The sequence below is a fragment of the Mercenaria mercenaria genome, chromosome 1 (genome assembly GCF_021730395.1).
Source record: "Mercenaria mercenaria strain notata chromosome 1, MADL_Memer_1, whole genome shotgun sequence".
In the NCBI taxonomy this organism is placed as follows: domain Eukaryota; kingdom Metazoa; phylum Mollusca; class Bivalvia; order Venerida; family Veneridae; genus Mercenaria; species Mercenaria mercenaria.
Genome location: NC_069361.1, coordinates 36,899,456 through 36,921,012, shown reverse-complemented (window position 1 = coordinate 36,921,012; position 21,557 = coordinate 36,899,456). Strand labels below are relative to the sequence as shown.

Sequence of the window (21,557 nt, the reverse complement as noted above, 5' to 3'; positions counted from 1 at the left end):
CTCACTCTGTCCCTCTGGTCAGATCGCTCTGTGTCTGTACTAGTAGAGGGTGATTTCGCGCCCTGTGTGGCTGCAGTATATGTAAAGCGCCTTTGAACGTGTTTATCATGAAAAGGGCACTATATAAATCTGATATAATAATAATAATAAATATAGGTGTTTTAAACGATATATTAAGATATGTGAATACTATATAGACTAGGAATGAAAATATGGATCAAGCTATGGCGTCAGAGTATGGTACGAAAATGAAGTACGGACAGAAGGAATTGTGCATTTAACAACAGTTACTAAGGAAAGTCTTATTTCATTTTTTTTTCATAAGTGAATACAATGCGCAATGTACATTAAGCATTAAGTACTCAATACATTTGTCATTTCCAGTGATCAATTAAGAAATAATATTTGAGCCGCACCATGAGAAAATCAACACAGTGCATTTGCGACCGGCATGGATCCAGACTGGTCAGCGCATCCATACTGTACGCTTTCAAACCCTATTGCACTTAGAGACACCGTTAGCGAACAAAATGGATCCTGACCAGACTGCGCGGATCCATGCTGGTCGCAAATGCACTATGTTGGTTTTCTCATGGTGCGGCTCATATATAGTGGAATCATATTATATTAGAATATAAAGCTAACATAAGTTGGGTTAAACGTCGCACTGACACATTTTAGGTCATATGGCGACTTTCCAGCTTTGATGATGGAGGAAGACCCCAGGTTCCCCTCCGTGCATTATTTCATCACGTGCGGGCACCTGGGTAGAACCACCGACCTTCCGTAAGCCAGCTGGATGGCTTCCTCACATGAAGAATTCAACGCCCCGAGTGAGGCTCGAACCCACATGGATGAGATTTGAAGTCAGCGACCTTAACCACTCGGCCACGGAGGCCCCTTCACCATCAATAATGATAGTAGCTTAAAGTGTAGATAATTTTTTTTAATACCATCAATAAAGATAGTAGCGTTAATTGAAAAAATAAATCTAAGCATAAGATGAGTAGGAGCGAAGTTTTTCGCAAGGTAAATAAAACTTGCCCCTGCACTCTATGACATATATGAAAATTCAAATCGTTTGATAATCTTGACTACATGGTAAATTTAAAGCCCATACAGGGTGTTTTACACTATACACTTTCTTCATGTATCGAAGTATTCTTGTGTCAGTTTCAATTTATTTTCATTTTCGTATCCCAAAACAATTCAAAGTGAGTGAATTTGTTTAAAATTTTGACAAAAAATTGAAACAGAGATTTTTTGAAATGTCAACATATCTCAGTTAAAGATGGGCGTGATAAACAATTAATGTTAATATAGAACTTTTCACGCTAAGTTCCAGTTAGACTGGAAATATGCATACATTAATCAAAACAAGGCAAAAGTAACAACTCAGTTCAATTCAATTAAATTCAAATATTTTATTTGAGTCTCATCCTAGTGTATACATGAACATATATAAAATGTACAGTGAATGTAACACAAAGCCAGTCTATACAGATTTGTAAGAGACCATATATATATATATATATATATATATATATATATATATATATATATATATATATATATATATATATATATATATATATATATATATATATATACGTATAAACACATTGACAAAACATTTCAAATTCACATAAAAATATATAAATCACAATGATGCCATTTTTATTAAAACATGATTCTACAGCTAAAATACTGATCTGTTACTGATACCATGTAACTTACATTAACAAAAGAGTAAAATAACCAACAGTAGAAGTTATGACCTAGAATAAAGACGTTTTCTTCTTTTATAAAGTAAATTAGATCTATGGCAGGTTTTTGCGGCAATAAATACCACATTTACGTTACTAGAAGTGTTTGAAAATCTTTTATTATCACACATTATATCGTAAGTCAAATTTTGTAAATTATTAATTGCAGATATTAAATCTTTCCTGACATCACTGTATATTGGACAATAGAATAACACATCTTTTCGTCTTCAATAACATCCTAACAGATAAAACAGCAGCTTCTATTCAATTCTAAATTCTCATACCTCTCTGTCTCAATTCTCAGGTGTGCAACATCTAAATTTTGTAAAATCAGAACGATAACTAAAATGTAAATTCTTGTAAAGATAATCTTCTGTACAATATTCTGACTTAAACAATTTATAAGAACGTAGTTTGTTGCTACTTAATTCACGTAACGTTTGTATATTTTCTAACATGGCTTTCCATTTTTCTTTTTTAACTTCAAACAATTTCGTTTTAGTCCATTTCGTTTCAATCAACGAGATGAACGGCTTGACATTTGTCACCTTACTATCCAGTAAATGTATACAATTAAAGCTTTGTATTAAACTTTTCAAACTGTAGTATCCATTTTTAACCTTGATACCTCTTGACCACATGAATATCTTCTTATTTATTCTGGAGTTCTCCATAGTCATAACTCTAAAATATTGCCGGAAAATTATGGAAAACATATTTCTGCCACCAGACAGCTAGGTAGCTATCGCAATAATTTGTAAACTTTTCAGGAAATTTGTGCTTTTTTTGAAAACATTTCAGCAATAAATAATATTTTCTAGACATTTTCATTCATTTCCTGAAAATGTTTTAGCGCAAAATTTCGCGTTAATGCTTGGAACTGCAACGAGATGCTCGGTATCTATTACGATAGTATTTTAAACTTTCCAGCAAAGGTGTGCATTTTTCAGAAAACATTATCGCAATAAATTATTTTGTCTCGATATGCCTTTTATTTCCAGAAAACTTTAGGCTATTACGATAAACTTTTCAGAAAAGTTCGAAATATCAAGATCATTTCTGAAAGTATCGAGAAATATGATCAAGCTAATAAATGGCAGTTGTGGGCACTTACACAAAAAGTATCCAGAAAATAATGTACATTATGGCAATAATATTTCCAGGAAACCTTCCACTATTGAGATAATCTTTTCAGAAAACTACGGTTTATCAAGATAATTTTTTGAAATATCGAGATAGGTACCTAGTTCACTCGTGGCTGAAATATGCCACCATAGAAAACATATCCCCAGAGTCTAACATTTAGTGGTTTCCATCCCATTTCCCCGCAAACTGCCGAGTTTGGAGTGTATCGTCATACGCCTAGAAAATAACGCATGTCCCTGTTCTGTACAGCATCGATACAAGGCAAATGACCTATCCCCCAATCTGGAGCACTGTAACTAATAATTGGCCAAACTATTGTATCAAAAAGCTTTGTAAATGTTGAGAAATGGAAACAGATGTACTTCTGGATATAACTAATCCTAGAGCTCTTGAAGCTGACATTGCCACATATTTCGTAATTTCGTGATAGTCAAATATTCATTTAACACAACCCCTAAATATTTGCAGCTGTGTACATATTCTAAGACTTTATCATTAAACTCAAAACTGTGATTTGATCTTAACATACTATAATCACCACTTACAATCACTTTACTATTGTTACACCAAATTGACAGCTGATTCAAAATAATATTGTAAATCTTTATCATTATCAGCTAGAATAACTATATCATTAAAATAATATTGTAACTCTTTATCATTATCAGCTAGAATAACTACATCATCAAAATAATATTGTAAATCTTTATCATTATCAGCTAGAATAACTACATCATCAAAATAATATTGTAAATCTTTATCATTATCAGCTAGAATAACTACATCATTAAAATAATATTGTAAATCTTTATCATTATCAGCTAGAATAACTATATCATCAGTATACAGTAGAATACTTATTCTTGTATCACCTTTAGCGACTCCTTTCTCAAGATTGTTGATAAAAGTAACTAAATCATTAATGTAGAGGTTGAACAACATCGGGATAGGGGACAGCCCTGATTAAATCACATTTTATATTGAACCAGTGTGGGTCGAAGCCACTCAAACGGACACAACATTTCACATCTTTGTATAACGATACAACAGCATCAAAATGTCTTCCCTCTAGACCCATGTTCTGCAGCCTCTGTCACAATGTATTTTATCTAAATTTCGCAAGCCTTTCTGAAATCTATAAAGGCTGCAAAAGTAGGCAGTCCCTTAAGCTTTCTTGTTTCAACCAAGGGAGTAAGAGATTTTGTTTGATCTACAGTACCTTTGCCTTAAGAGAAACCATTTTGCTCATCACATGTTTTCTGCTGTCAAAAAGTAAGGTATGCATTTCAGGAAATCAATTTTATTTTGTTCCTATTTATGTTTTATGTGTGCATTCCATTTTAGATTTTCGTGAATAAAGATGCTCTAAAGCTCGGCTATTCGAAGTACAGGAAGAGTTATTGGACTTATCCGTGCGTATGCGTCGGCGTAGGCGCTCATATTGGTTAATATTTTTGTATGTAAAGTGGTATCTCAGTAACCACTAGTTGGAATGCATTTAAACTTCACACACTTAATCACTGTGACAAACTGACTTTGACTGCAAAGGTTCCATAACTCTGTTTCTTTTTCACTGAATAATTTTGACCTAGCAATTTAAGGGTAGTTTTTGTATGTAAACTGGTAACTCGGTACCAAATAATGAGAATGGATTGAAACTTCAAACACCTGTCCACTTTGATGAGCTGACATGCAATGTACATGTTCCATAACTGTGTTATGCATTTTTACAAAATTATGCTCTTTTCTTCTTGATATTCATTTAACTGACAAGGTTGTCGAATAGTCGAGCGTTGTTGTCCTCCGACACCTTTTGTTTGATATGCAGGTCTAAGTAACAATTTTCACAATCTGACTAAAGTACTTGATCTTCTAAACGAAGATCTGAGAACGACCCATTCACATTCGTCTTCTGTATATTTTGGATTTCCATTATTGCTATTTTTATGTTATCCAATCAGGCGACTTGTTCGATTGTCAAAGAGTAAGAAAAATATGCAGTTATTCCAGGACTCGAACCCGGGACCCCTCGCTTACAAAGCAAGTGGCCTACCGACTGAGCTAACCGGCTATCTGATACATTACGACATAAGAATTGTAAATATCAAAAGTCAATGCTAGAGGTAGATTTGCATGATGTTGTAAGCTAGGCTCTGATTGGCTAGTGAAAGGGCCGTCAGAACGAGGCAATGAATAGGTCGTTTTCAGATCCTATGCGTAGCGTAATAGGAGATGTACTTTAGTCAGATTGCAATTTTTCAAAATGTCATCATTCTTGATCACGTCATTTACCACTTGTGAATCACAGCAGAGGCGGGGTTAATGTTTTGTTCATAGATATTGTTCGAAAATTACTTGTTCTACGTAACACTATTGCATTTTCAGGTAGAGTGTAAATGACACATGTTTATTTTACGCGGAAAAAATGCAAATAACTCGGAGATTAGAGCTCTAGAACTCTTTAACGATAATGATGCACTTTAGAAACAGAGCTTAAGAGGGTAAGGTGGTATTTTGGAAAAAATAACTAGAAAATGTGAGAAATTGATACATTCAGTTTTATATATAAGTAAAGGTTATACAACATTTTTCTGATATGTCTACATGTGTAAGTAGTTAACCTAGCTGAATTTAAATCACTGGTCCCTCATTTCTATTACATCGGCCCAGCTAGGGTCGACATGTTGAGGAAACCATTAAACTGGCGTTCGAAAGGTAAATGGGTAAGGCTATACCCGTGTGTCAGCCCTACCGGATATAATACCCAGAGCGGCCTCGAACGGATCGATGCAGATGTGTCATACCAGCGCTGTGAAGACATGAATAATCGAAATTAATTATAACATATTTTAATGTCTCATTTGAAAGCGATAAATGCCGGGTCCACCCCAAATATCCCCTTCCATATACGCCTTTGCTATTGAACTGAACAATCAATATGGTTGACATGGTTGTGTTGCATACGTGCTGTCTGTCATTGATCACATTCGCATTTTACGCTACGCTAGATTTATGAAATGTGTAAAATGCAACAGATATTCAGCTGTGATCTGATTCAACATTGCGCGACCTTTTCTTTTAGCACTAACGGATTAAAGACCTGCTCCAGCCATACCTTTTAACCTTTAATTGTCACTGAAAAAGCATGAAAATTCTGACTATGAACAGTGACGCCTGTCAAAAAAGAGTCTATTTATACAAATTCTATATAAAATACCTGTGGTTTTGCGTGCTGAAGTGTGGAGCGTGGCCGTTAACTGTTACCTTTAGTAATCATGGGTTGCATTTGAATCGCTGCGGAGCAGGGCTTTAATGAAAGAATTTCGGTTTTTGATAAATCACAAGTTTAAGGGAGTAATAGTATATGTATTCACAAGTCGGGGATGCAGCTGAATATATATAACAGGGATTGTTAAAAGCCCTTGTCTGTGAATGTACTACCAAGATCTTTGCCATTAACAAATATAAACTTTTTGAAACACAGTATTAATACATCGCCATTGTTTCCCTACTTTTTGACGTTAAAGCATTTCTAAAAGACTATATTGTCAATGAAACCAGTACAACTAAATGTACATAATATGCCCAATATAAAAACACTTTTCTAAAATAAACAAAATTGAGCATTTTTATTTCTTACGTCAGACAGAATTATTGTGCAAATTCGCAAAAATATCTCAAGTAAGGTTTCTATTTTTGGCTCTCTAATTTAAAAAAAAAATAGGGCTATAGAAATATTTTCAGGGTCAGCACGCTGGTTGGCTTATGCTGTTACTACTACCTCTTCTCCTTCACCCCCCCCCCCCCCCCCCCCCCCCCTCCCCATCCACACACACGCGCGCTATTTGCCAACAGTAGCTTTTTGTCCATTTAAATTAAGATCAATGACGCTACACATTTACGCATCCCGAAATTCTTCAAAGTTTGTACATTTTTTTTTTATTTATTTAGAAAAATATATAAATCACATCGTTAAAATCTATAAACATATATAGCGCGTACGACTACAAAAAGACAAAGGTTAGTAAAGTGAATCCATAATCAATATTTGACAAAGCTTGAAGCTGTGGCTGATCATCCTTCACCTTTACTCGAAAGTTATATTGCATTTTATTGCACTTTATGTACTCATATGCTCATCGACAAAGAGAAATACCCACTCTACAATATCAAAATACACAAATCGTTCTTTTGCATTGCTTAAATGAAAGGCCCCGATAGATTGAAAGTAGTTCCAGTTTGGCGTATTAATATTAATACAAGCATCAGGCTGATTATGTTTCAGTAACAAATCGTGAGTTTAACTTTTACCATAGATACATACAACATTTTGCCATAGGATAATAGTGGATTTTCTATCGCAACTAGTAAGAGAAGATCTTTTTCCTTTATTATTCCATCAGATGACATTACTCGACTTCTTAAACATTTCTAATTACTATTTTAAAAAAAGGTTATAAGGTCTATCAATTATGTATTTCACGTTGTAAACGAATCTCGGTCGCAACAAATTTTATGGTTTACTTAAAAAACGACGCATGACTGGTTTTTAATTTATACATTATAAAAATTAAAGAACATGTATACCTGCGTTGGAGACCTAATTTTAGCAACGAAAATATTAAATGTAAAGCAATACTACGTTCTGATGAAAAAGGTAGCTGGAAATTACGACATCTCACGTGTGTTTTGTATCGATACTGCAAGGATGCTAATTAAAAAGTAGTGTCACGTTGATCGTTTTATTAATCTTAAGATTGTTTTCTGCTTTCATCATATCTTTTTTCTGTAAAATAAAAAGTAGCGATTAATAACACATACATATTGAAAAGAATACTTTGCGAAAACAAAAATATTTAAAAAAGCAAAACAAATTGTTGGATGATGAATTAGAACGAATGACTAATAAAGTTATCACTCTGGAATTATATTTCTTTTTATATCTTATTTTCTAGACTGTTTGTATATGCTAGTCACTTGTCGGAGGATATCCAAATAAACTTCTTCCCTAAAAATGGATAGTTGTTATACTTAATATATAGACACCGGTTTGAGTGTTTATAGCAGACGATACAGCCAAAATTTAATAGCATTTGTTTTAAATCTATTAATTTCTCACAGTTTTTGTAGTGGTAATGTATATCACATTTGTAATTGAGCAATATAGTATTAAGTCGTCTGCTAGGCAGTAAAATGCTTTATTTATTTGAAATCCCTTCTTATGGTATAAAACCTCGATCAACGCATGAGCAAATACATCGATTCAGCTATTAAATACCTAAACGAGTCGAAAGGGGACACCTCTAAAGAGTTTGTCAAAAAATACAAACTATTAAGGTATACCATAGTAACCGTCATCCATCATTAAGTTTATATTCAATACATGTATCAGTCAAGGTGAAATTTAATACCGCCTTTAAGGTCCCAGTATACCCATCACTAAAATCTCCTTTTTGGTTAACTATGTTTACTTATGCCATCACTGTTAACCTTTAGCCTGCTGGCGGCAAGTGATTCTGCCTTTGCGACCAGTGAAGACTGATAACGGTCTGCACTGTTCGGTATTTAGTCAGTAAATTTTCAGTGAACACTCCTTTGAATGATAAGTGGTACTGCCCAAACTAAATGATGGACAAGTCTATTTTAGAAATTCAGCAGGCTAAAGGCTAATACCGACGCATCCATTTTATTATTTCTATGGTCACTTTTTATAATTTGACCAGTGTGAAACATTTCAGCAGCGAAGCAAACTTGGCATAAATGTTTAGAACGTCACAGAGAAAGCAGTGAATAAAAATATCAAGCAGCCTTCTCCATTAAACTAAAGATAAAATTCACGTTTGCATAAGGAAAACTCTATCAGTAATTAACATTCCGAAATAGTAATTTATAATGCAAGCTACCCTCTATGACCCTCACCACTCGAAAATAAAAATTTGGTTTCAGGCTACCCTCTATGACCCTCACCACTCGAAAATATAAATTTGGCAAGACAGACTGGAATCAGTACTATGACTATGCTACATTTCAATTATGGCTCAGGGTATAAGACAGTAGACGTAATTTATGAATGAAATTCATAGGACAAATGAATATTAACAATTGGCTCAACATAAGAAAAGCAATAGAAAACTTGAGCAACAATAAAATAGGAGTTCTCAAGAAATGTAGATTATTATTTAAAAATACAGAGAGTTCATACTAAAAATCCTCGGGCGAGGCGTGTGTTCTCCAAGACGATTTTATAAAAGACGTTGTGTCTGAAATCATTCGTCCTCTACCTCTGATTCATGTGGGGAAGTTGGCAGTTAGTTGCGGAGAACAAGTTTGCACTCGAAGAGAATCCAGGAACTACCTGTAGTATTTAATGTTTTCATGTTTAGCCTCGCCTCTCAACGAAACAGAGAACGAACAGCATCTCTTGTTGCATTGCCTCTATATATTATTATACAATTCTGTAATATGGTCAGTGCGTGTGTATGTGCCTGTTTCATAGTAAAGTGTATAAAACCATCCCAGTCTTGAGTCTGAATGACCATCCCTTAGTATCAAGGGTCTAAACGTAAACGACACATAGATAAACAGTACATAATGGCGACGAGGATAATTGGAGTAAAACATAGCTACGTAAATGTGTACTTCTAAAAAAATGTCGGATTAACATATTCAATAAAACGGAAAATTGCTGGAATACTAACATTCCCAAAATTTGAAGTACATGAAAACTTCGTAGGTGCAAGATGGACCAAATATACTGCAAACACGAAAATTAATTTGTCGGAATGAAAATTGATACAAATAAAAGAATAAAACTCTGTTGCTCCATTATGCCGGCGACGACATATACGACTTTTATGAGACATTAAATTTGAGTGCCAGTGAAGACGATTACACGGAAACGAAAACAAAACTGAAAGAATATTTTAAACCTAAAAGGAATTCAAACGCTTTGAATTCAGGAATATCAAACAAGGAACGGATGAGTCAGTTTATCAATTTTGTACGCGCCTTCATCAAAAGTCGAAACAAACTCTACAACAACAACAACAAATGCGTGTGTCTGCACGTCAACAACAACGCCAGCCGCGACCAAAACAACGACGTCAAATTTCAAATCCGAATAACTCCTGAAGAAACTGTGGTTGAAAATGCACACAAAACGGGCAATGTCCCGCATATGGACGTTCATGTAATTATTACCATAAAAAGAAATTTCAATGGAAAGACTCACATGAATCAGCATTCATTTATCTGAAGTCTGTGTTGCAAAGTGAAAAAGTACTCGCGTACTTTGACCCCAAGAAGAAAACAAAACTCTTGGTTGATGGATCAGGCGTGGCAGGTTTTTTACGCATTCGAGAAAAGAAGTGGCATACACTAGTGGATCTTTAACGGAAGAAGAGCAAACGCTTTTCGTAAGTCGAAATCGAAACATTAGCAGCCGTGCGAAGTATCACCTATTTTGGAAAACGGTTATCTTGAAAACAGATCATCGTCCAATGCTTGGAATTTAAAACAGTACCAAGGACATTCAATCAGCACGTCTTGAACGATCGAGATTAAGACTTACAATTTCGAAGATGTTTGGGTACCGGGTCCGTCACGGATAAGCGACTATTTATCCAGACACCCAATCGAACGTGAATCAGTATATAGCATCGCCGAGGCCTATGTAAATTTCAAAGTAAACAATGCGCTTCTTGAAGCTGTGACATAAGCGGATATTGCACGTGCAAAACTACACGAAAAATCAAACACGGTATCATCCGATGCCCGGGGAAGTTGTTAAAAGGGAAGGTTTGACAATAACAATTTACTTGATTTTGAATGGAAAGTTAATTACACGAGATATTTCAAAGTTTAAGGAGTTTCACGAAACCAAGGATGTCAACCAGGAGGAGTAGTCCTAGACATATACTGGTTACTGACAATCGCAACTTCCACAACGTACAAAAGTAACTTTTGACATATGACAGAGTTTAAGAATGAAAATAATGTGAATGAATGTACAAGAACTTGGGTTTATTTTCACTGAGCAATGATTATGTTGAAACAATTGTGTTTAAATGATTAGTGTGAAACTTCATGTAATAACGTTTATAAGATTTTTCTTTGGAATCATAAAATCGACGGAAAAATAATATAGACGGGTTGCTTCAAATATCCAACAAGTACATTTTAATTTTATGCAAAATATGACAAAAGGGGAGTTGAAGGGGAAAGTAGAACAAGGATGAATATTCAAAAGGGAATGCTACGTTCCTTAATCACAGTTACCCTACAACGTAAACCACAGCAGCGCAGACACTCACGTAAAAGAGTCAAACACATACACACGTACGCACACACGCGCGCACACACGTAGCTAACTTACATAGATAAACAGATAAGTAAGATTAACAAAACTGTAGGGCAATGCCCAAGATACACAGACGCACACGCACACACACGCACACATATAAGCAGGAAAAAACAATTGGGCATCACCTAAAGATTCTGCCATCCAAAATTAAGGTGGACACAATAACTTACTCATAGTAAAAGGGGAGGGAATGGCAACGCAAGGGAGCGCAAATGCAATGGGAAAGGATGGGATTTAGCCTAGTTCAACAAGTTAGACAACACAATGTAAATAAAATCCCCGCTGAGAAAGGTTCTAACATTAATGAAAAAATGCAAAATCATATTAAGTAAAACATAAAAATATGGTAAATCTAAGGTATTGTTAAAACTTGTCCGAAGTCAGAGCACCAAGAGTCTATTTTTAAAGGGCACGACTAAGAAAGCTGCAAGACAAATTCCACTCCCTCCGTCCGTTTTATGTAGGAGAATTGCATCAAGGAGTTTTACATTTTATTAATCATCGCACCATCAAATAGGAAAGTGTCGCGATTAACTGTAGAGGAGTCATATACCAAACATGCACTGTGCTTCACGATTTTTGCATTGTATCCTCTTTTGATAAACTTTTAACACATTTTACAAATATCTGATTAAAATAAGGAGTTTAATTTTCCGGATTTTATCAACTACATCTCCGTACTATTCCGGTTGTGTACAAGTTTTAAAAGCGTTTTAGGTTAGTATTATATTTCTTTAACAGTTCGGACGATCGGTAGTAAAATTTACTTAAAGCTTTACGTAGCTGATGGTAACGGTAACTGCTGTTATAATGTTTTGGTGATATGAAGATTTCTATCATTAAAATCCTCTTACTTCTAGCAAGCTCTTGCAAAACGAATAAGTGAAATATAAACACCGTATAATGTTGCTGGAAAGTTCACTTCTTTTCATGTGACAAACTATCCAGCTGGCTTGCGGGCGGATGGTTGTACTATCCAGGAGGGTGCCCCTACTACGCACCAATCTTCTTGTCTGAAATCCTTTCCGGGTGGGTATCTTGGGCACTCCCTCACTATTAAAGCATAAATGGCACTACATAACATTTCGCTGAAATTTAAATCCAAAAATAAATCATACTCTCACTACAGGTAAAAATTAATATTTTATAAATAAAACGTTTTTTTTTTCGGTATTTCAGGTGAAGCAAGGATGGGAAATTTTGCTGCGCATGTAGATGAAGGTATCGTTTTTGTTGTGCTGGCACTTTGGTGGATGTATAACATATATAAAAATTATATCCAGGTAAGTGTTAGATAGAAAAAGCCTATAAAATATAACTATATTAAACACAGTTAAAAATGGACCTCCGTGGTCGATCGGTAAAGGTCGCCCATCCCGAAATACTTGCCCCCGAAACCTCGCTCGAGATGTTGAATTCTTTCATGTAAGGAAACCATTCAGTGGGCTCAAGGAAGGCCGATGATTTTTACCCAGTTGCCCGCCTGAATGCCTGAATAATGCCTGAAGGGTCACCTCTTGGGGTCTTCCTCCACAATCAAAAGCATGTAAGTTGCTATATGACCTACAACACTGTCGATGTGACAGTTAACTCAAAAACGAAAACTGGTACAATAAGAAGGAATCATCTTATTATATTCATAAATTCATATTTTATTATGTAAATCTATAAAGCGTATAATTATCATTTGAATATTTAAATATGTGTTGTAACATATTAAGAACGTGTGACGGTAAAGTCAGAGTGGAAAGACAATCAAGCATTGTTTAATGTACAGAGATATGATATATCACTGCGTTATCCGCGAGTCCGCCAATGCACTTTCTTGTTTTTGGATTCATTTGTCAGAAAATACAACACAAACAGAAGTAGGCAGAAATCAGCCACAATACTTAAGGAACATCCCTTTTTTTCAGTCCTTAGAGGGAAAAAGGCCGTACCAATCTCATGTCTCATATTACACCATGTTGAAAGGAAGGCGTCTTCCACTAGAACTTGTGCTCAAAAATATGTTCCCAATTGCAGGTAAAATTTATATCATTTACCTCCTGATTGTTCATTTAGTATATATATATATATATATATATATAGTAGAGAGAATTTATACGAACTAAATCACACCACAATATACCAGACCAATTACGGCAAAGCGCCTAGCAGTACAAACGAACACGCACATGCCACAGCAAGTCCACTAACCCAAAAAGATTAGTTTCGATGCTGCTTTATATACGAGCCCGAATTGTACTACACATTCGTACTGGTTCAACATTTGCATATATATACTCAAATCTCTGTTTTCATGTCTCACAAATCAGTAGTATATATATATATTGCTTGAGAGCGACGGAGAGCGATGACGTGAGCAGACATACACTATAGTAAACTGATATTACGTTTTATTGTCAAAAGACATCTTAAAGAAGTGGGCATGTTTCTTTCGGAAAGTGGAAATACCAAAGTTTACACTCTCCGGGTATTAATACAAAATATCGTTATATAAAAGTGTATCGGATCTATAAGTAAGTGTGCCGGGTATTGTCGATATTTTATAGAAGACTGATAAAAAATCTTTTGAATATTCATTTAGGTTTAGTTACTTTTTTTCTTCTTCATTGTAGTCCGCCGCTAATTTCAGACCGGAACTAATTTTCATATGAACTAGACGTTTACGTCGAATTAGTGTTACCCAGGTTACCCAGGTATTTTTCCGTTATTTTGCAACTAATCGACCTATTTCTCTCAAATTTTCTACCTACTATGGTAGATAATATACAACTCAATTAATTTATAGTGTTTCATATTTTCAATATAGAAAATATCAACGCAACTATGAAATGTCACTTTAAACTATTTCCGTCACTTCCACTTCAGACCGGATCCTTTTGACATGTGAACCCATTTCATATGTTTAAAAAAACTCGAAGTAGCAAAATGGATTTATCACTACTAGCAAAATTAAAAATGATTAACAAGCTTGCATTACGTAATCTTTTTTGTTTCGTTTATTTGAATATCTGTTAAATATCCTCTTTTTCCTTTACTAGGTTTACTTATTGAAGTACTTAGCTCCGACAGTTTTGTGGACAAAAATGGCAATTTCAGGAATATCGGCAAATTCTACCACATCAGTATCTATGCTCTCTTTATATTACATGGTGTGACTGATTTTCTACAGTACAATAGATTTCAAAGTATAAAAGGGATGAAGTACTTCACACTTTCACTTGCTTTCTTTTGGTATGTTATTTGCTTTTTCCTTCTAAATCAGTAAAACATGGTTATTGTTACAGTAGCTGGATTCGGCTCGAGCAGATTTTGCAAGGTCCGGATACAAGAGTAGCGCAATCAATACAATATACAATACAAAAGTTTATTCAGCATAAAACATAACACATCAATGAGTATTCTAGCATAAAATTGCTGTTATTGTCACTTTTTGGGTGGGGGGTGTTTTAACAGGAGAGAAAACGTGTGTTAACAGTGAGATTCTCGCGCTCACGTGCTGTTATAACACCTTTTTATATACGCGCGTTCCATGGCAAAGCGTAAACGTATTGCAGTCCCAAAACGGATAATTCAAAAGGAAATGACGTCAGTGTGAAAAAAACAACGTAAATTTTACCGCGCATTTCATGGAAATTTAATGACGTTGAGGGACAATATATTCATTTACTTGGTTTTTACGTCTTTTATGCTAGAATAGCGTTAGCGCATGTTCTTTTCGTGTTAAAACAACTTCAGAATCCCTCGGGAGTCGTTGGTACCCTCGCCCTAATGGGCTGGGTTACCAACCAATTCCTCGGGATACTGCACATGTTAGAACAGGAAAAAACATGCGTTATCCCAACATTATCCAACGAAACCCACGAGAGGGTTATTTAATAATTATGCAGTCTAGCTCAGTCTACAGTTTTGTTCTCTCTTTGTACAATATAGTATAACTGATATACATGTACTCTTATATACTCTGAAAATACAGTGGTTCGATTGTTGGCGCAATGCTGTTTAGCGACTAAAAAAGGCCGAAAAATATGTATATTTTAATCAGCTATTGTAGGAATACCAGCCATGTATATATTTAACAGTTTGTAAAGGTAATGATAATGAAATAGATGCTAGAGTATTGTACATTTCTGCACCGAAGCATTCTATCATGTAAAAAGATCTTTGTATCAATGAATACTTTGTTCCAAAGAATACTGATGTCAACCGACATCGTTGCTACAAGATCTTTAGCTGTTGTCGCAGATACGCGTTCATAAATGAGGGAACTCTGAACAGAAAGTTCATGCATTTGTTGGCCTCAGCCGGCCGTAGCAACAGTAGCACATTTTTCATGCAGGTGGGCAGCAGCGAAATAGAGAAAATAAAAAAAAATGAAAGTATATTAAATGAAATAATGATAAAATCTGTGAATAGATCCTTTGGAAGGATAGAACGCAACTAAGCTACATAATAGCAGACTAGGTTTGATTGAGCCCGCTCATGAGAGGTAATGAAATGTGCCATACCCCTCACGCCACCTAGCACAGGCTTATGTTCTCCATGATCCCAAAGAACCAGAAAATATATTAACACTGAGTCCAAGGAAGTGTTGAACTTCCGAAAGAAGTTAACTAAAACTATCGACCTGTCCCGGACAACGTAAAGTTCACCTTTTCGATAACTTTGGTTGTCAGCTCTGGGGTTGTCAGACGTTTTGAGTATACATTTTTATCCTAGTTTTGATTTATTATTTCTGAATTATAAATATAGACGAACACCCGATGGTATATCTATCACTGCACGATCACCAGAATATGTATCTGCCGGATAGACAAGATGAATTATTTTAAATGTATTTTAAAATATAAAAATATTATATTCATTTTCTCTAAAAAAATTTGTTTTGTTTCATAAACAGTACAACAACATAACAATCTTCACATTTTGAGGATAATGAATTATTTGAAAATACAACTTAAACAGATTTAAAATTCGAGGAATATATCATTATTATTATTATTATTATTATTATAACTATCATCAAATCGGAGGGTCAATAACTAATTATAAACTTCGATTTCTAGGTATGGAGTGGCATTTTATTTGCACAGTAAGCCTGAGATGGGTTATCCGCCATTAGACAACACCCTTCACAGGTAACATTTCGGATTATTTCAGGGCATTTGGGACATGTTTCCTCGAATACCAACGGTGGCCGTTGACTCTAGATGAAAGCTTTTCTTTGAAACGAGTCTCAAAATTTAAGGTTACGTGCTATAAATCAGTAATCACAAGAAACGTAAATAAAAACTATCTGCCAGATTCATCAGTTTCTAAAAAGAGTAATTTGCTTTACTTATATTGTTATAAATATTTTGTATTTTTACATGTATATATTCTTATATTTTGCATGCACAAAGGGCAAGATTTATCCCAAAATAACAACTTAATACAGATTTTTAAATATCAAAAGATAGTTCAAACATTTTATTATTTATACTTTCACAAAATCACAAAAATTAATAACATATTTCCACCGTAACATATGCTTATCGGTTTGATAAGGACCAAGCATACAAAAAAATGGTAAAAAAGTGAATGTTATATTTCCAAGGTTTTCTACCTGAGGTTGGAATTCTTCCCTAAACGAGGTATTATCGAATTATTTTTAGATATATCAAAACAAGGACGGGACTCCGATCAATTACATCTTATTCGGGATGAATCAAGTTATGAAAAATTCTATCTCATGCGGGTTTTTTTTCAGATTTCTGTCACCGCCTTTGCTAATATCTGGCGTGTCAGCTATGTTTGAATACGGATTCAGGACGAGCATAGTACCACATATAGTAAGGTGTTTTTGTGTTTTGTGTGCGGGAGAATGGATCATTCTTACATCCTTTGTCTTGTATCTACCTACACCATTCCCAGGTAAGTTTGTTGACCGAATAAGTGCATGTAGTGCAGGTTTTCGTTTAATATTTCATATATGATTCCAAATTTTCTGAAATACATTTGGATGTATTTGGTTGCTTATAATTTATAATACAGTATTCAATAAATGCTAATTTCATGATGGTATTGGTAAAACTGAGTTTGTAATCACGTTTGATACGAATGCACGTTTTAAAAATTTTACTTTTTGAATGTTTTGGTGTACTTTTCTTAAGGAATTGATATATACAAAAAATGACAGACCAAAATGCCTTTCCAGACTGAACGGACATACTCACGTGGAGCAACATGTTTTAGATAATGTTTTTAAATATTTTCTGAACAGGTCAAGTTTTGAATCGCAAATTTGACTGTTGGCACACAATTGGTGAAATGTGGACATTTATTTATTTATTTACATGCGCGATCTCCGTTAAGGATGTTTGCCGTTTTGGTTAACTATCTCTTTTTACTCACTTTGTATTGATGTCCGTAACAATAACCAGATATTTCGTTTGAAGGCTTGCTAGTTCTAATAAATCACATGTGTTGTATTGAAGGTCGGCGAAGAAATCCTCTTTGGGACCAGGATGAAATATCCAACGTGCACTTCATGGAAGCTGCATTTGGCTTTATGCTTGTTGCCAATACAGCACTCATGATCATATCTTACACACTGATGGCGCTGTACATGAAATATGCGAGCGGGTTTTCCAAGAAAAGAGAAATGTTAAAGTACAGTTATACCCCACTGGCAGACATAGAGAATTAGATGCGGTGATGTGTTTGCAAGTGTTTACCTATTACAAATGTAGCAGACTTAGAGATGAATGAAACTTGAATTGAATTCTTTGATGTGCATGTACAGTTATACCCAACTGACACACTTTGAAATGAATGAATCTTGAATTAAATTCTTTGATGTGCATGTACAGTTATACCCAACTGGCATACTTAGAGATGAATGAATCTTGAATGAAATTCTTTGATGTGCTTGTAAAGTTGTACCCAACAGACAGACTTAGAGATGAATGTATCTTGAATTAAATTCTTTGATGTGCGTGTACAGTTATACCATGCAACTGGCAGACTTTGAAATGAATGAATCTTGAATTGACTTAAATGGTGTGCTCGGCAGTTGTATCCCAATGGCAGATATGGATTAATCTAAGTTCAGTGATGTGCTTGAACAGTTATAAATACATTGATTTACTAAAATATGAATGAATCTCGAATTAAATTCAATGATGTGCTCGTACAGTTATACCTCATTTGAAGACTTAGAGGTGACTGAATCTTGCTGTGCTTGAAGTTAAACAGTCAAACTCCCTGGCTTTCTTAGAGATGATATTGACCGTTGAATGGAATTCAGTGATGTTCTTATACAGTTATACCTCACTGGCAGACTTACAGATGAATGAATTTTGTATCAAATTCAGTGATGTGCTTGACGGAAGGTCTGAATAGCATTGATAAGTCTTTATTAAGGGCATTAGTACCATATGCATTTTAGTAACGTTTTTCGGTTGAAATACATGTTGTTATACTTTCTCTCAATGTAAACATTTGTGACCATAACTGCAGCTGTATAGTTTGAAAATAAACAATGTTTTATATTGTCTTGTTTTGTTCTGTATTGTATCATTGTTTATTCAAAATGAATGTTGTAAAACCCTTAAGTATTACATGCAGATGGTGAATTTTTATCTCAAGAGGATAGTCATGTTGAATTACTTCAATATGATCTGAACTGACCGGTATACACGTCTTTTAGCATTTTCTTATAAGTTACTGTTTGATTTTAGTCCTTAGTCATACTGAAAACTTATTCTGTAATTCTAATTCTTAAGTCATGCGACTTGAATGTTACGATCATGTGTCTGAAAGAATATGATGTAATTCTTGATGCATACAGTTTGAATGTTACAATGTGTTTGAAAGAAGTTGATGAATATCGTTTATGCTTGGTTGCATTCTGTGCTTCCAAAGGATCTTTTTACAAATTTTATTAGAATGGCCGCAGTGTTAAACGCCACTACTGTATCAGTGCTTTTTGCTTTGCTGTTAACTAGTTGGTAAATAAATAATATTATGTAGAAGTCAGCCATTGGGATCATCTGAATAAGCATTCGGGGCCATGTGTTTACGTTCAAATCGTTAACTGCCTGTCTAGTCCTCATTGCAAAATCTTCAACTTAAATGACTGTTTTCAATCTGCGTGCTAAAACTTCAAAATAACATTTTTCTTAAATTATGATCAAAACTAAAGAACATTACCTAGAACATGTGAGGCCTACTGTATACAAACAACATATCTATATCATGGTGACGTAATTATATGACGTCATCTATTTACATAATATCGATCCCATAAAATTCAGTTGGTGTCGGTTTCTAGTAAAGCATTGGTAGTAAAGACGTAATTAAAAATGAATAATTGCCTTAGGAACGTAGGCACTTCTTAAATTATTCCGTAGTCCCGCTTGCAATCAAGTATATATTTACCTCTAAGTAATATGACAAATCATTTTGTAATGGTAGCAACCATGAAAGTGCTACTGTGTTTGATTTACTGCTCTAGAAGCAAGTCATATTTGAACTGAAATTATACATAGCAGAAGGGCATTTTTATTAATTTTAAACACACAATTGGTTATTCGCATCGTATGTATGTATGTACATATCTTGATTTTCACACACACACACACACACAAAATTTTGTTTAACAGATGTATTTTTGATGTTAGTTCTTTATATGGAGGATACTGCAATTGTTGTAGCTAGCAAAATACTGTATATTTAACAATAACAGAGTTAAAATGTTTATATCAGTTAACAATCTTTGTAACAATGGTGTTTAGATATAAAAATGACGTCCCCACTTTGTTTACTTGACTGATGCCTATTCAATTAATGTCGAACTTTCGAAACTTTAATTTCATTTGGACTAATTATATCAGACTTAAGCCTTTCTTCAACATTTTCTGTACAGTTTCATTTGACTATTTTTACTTTAGCTATGCACTTGTCTGTTGATTAGCCAATAAAGACTTCTATAACTTTTGCTCATCTTGATTGACCTGTTGTCAAATTTAAACATTTGAAACTATTAAGCTAGTGGATTTAAACTTTTAACTTCATAGACATTTAGCTAATATTTACACTTTGACATCATTAGAGTTCTCTGTACACTTTTGTAGTTTTATTTGGTAATAAATATCTTGATAAAAGTCGCTTTTAAATGATACTTAAGAAGTATCATTTAACGACAACGCATAAATCATACTGATATCGAGTTCTCAAACACAACCACAAAGCTAGCTCTCTATTAAAGGAAGTTCTGTGATTTAACGAATAGTTCTTTTAAGAAAACGCAGATAAACATACATTCCACATACATGTATATATTGCAGTAACTTGATCGACGTACGCGGTGAATCTAGTGCAAGAATTTTATGCATGCGCATACGGAGCATCCATTTTGAACAATTAACGCAAATGCGATCTACCCAATGTTATTCAGTGTATATAGAAACGAACGTATATGTTCGTGCACATAACATGTGTTAATATCAACAACGTTTGTAAATTGATTACATATGTGTATATTTAACTGATATTGACAAAGATGTGCCAGAAGGTCTTCTACCATGAAGAATGACGCATATAAGTTTTTGTAAGCACATCGGGCCTAAAACCGCAATTACTTTTACTATATGTTCTGTTGCTGTTGCCTGCAGTCCAAACAAAAAAACTGCCTGCACTAAGCAGAGCTATCCAAGCAGCCACAATAAACATGGGGTTGACCGGCTTTGTTTTCCAACATCTTAATTAAACCTAATCACAGGCGTATGAAGAATAGCCTGTAAATGGCCGCAGTCAAGCAAAAATGACCCTATCAAAAGTCATGTAATGCATATTCTGAATTCTCATTCTATCAAATTGTACATGTATCTACTACATTTTGTATTTCATATCCCCTCAAGTATGCCATTTATTATAGGTCTTTCAATCTAAACTTCTTCAATATTCACCATCAAACAGAGGAACTATTTTCCGCGTAACCACTTAGTTATTATAGTCAAATGAGGGAAACTACCTATTTACCCCTACTTTCGATTTTGATCTGCAAATCTTGCCATTTTTTGGATATGGCACGAAAACTGTCTCGTTTCATTCAGAATTCATTCAAAGCACCTGTTCTACAAGAAAATGCTTTGAAAACTTATGTTCTGTTTACTTTGCACTTCTTTCGTCTGCACCATGGAACTTTTTTGGCCGACTTTAAATACACTTGATTTATTGATAACCTTATCGATATTTATTTACATAAATGAAACATGGTTCAAAGACAACAT

The 21,557-nt window shown here is 34.5% G+C and overlaps 1 protein-coding gene across 1 annotated transcript; it reads left to right on the top strand.

Moving 5' to 3' along the window:
* Positions 1 to 7,183: 7,183 nt before the first annotated feature.
* Positions 7,184 to 18,793, top strand: LOC123545677 (transmembrane protein 45A-like). Its single transcript, XM_053536706.1, has 7 exons — positions 7,184 to 7,282; positions 12,457 to 12,560; positions 13,194 to 13,302; positions 14,325 to 14,517; positions 16,350 to 16,421; positions 17,033 to 17,196; positions 17,760 to 18,793. The coding sequence occupies exons 2-7, from the start codon at positions 12,468 to 12,470 to the stop codon at positions 17,969 to 17,971; spliced, it is 843 nt and encodes a 280-aa protein (XP_053392681.1). The 5' UTR covers positions 7,184 to 7,282; positions 12,457 to 12,467; the 3' UTR covers positions 17,972 to 18,793.
* Positions 18,794 to 21,557: the final 2,764 nt, after the last annotated feature.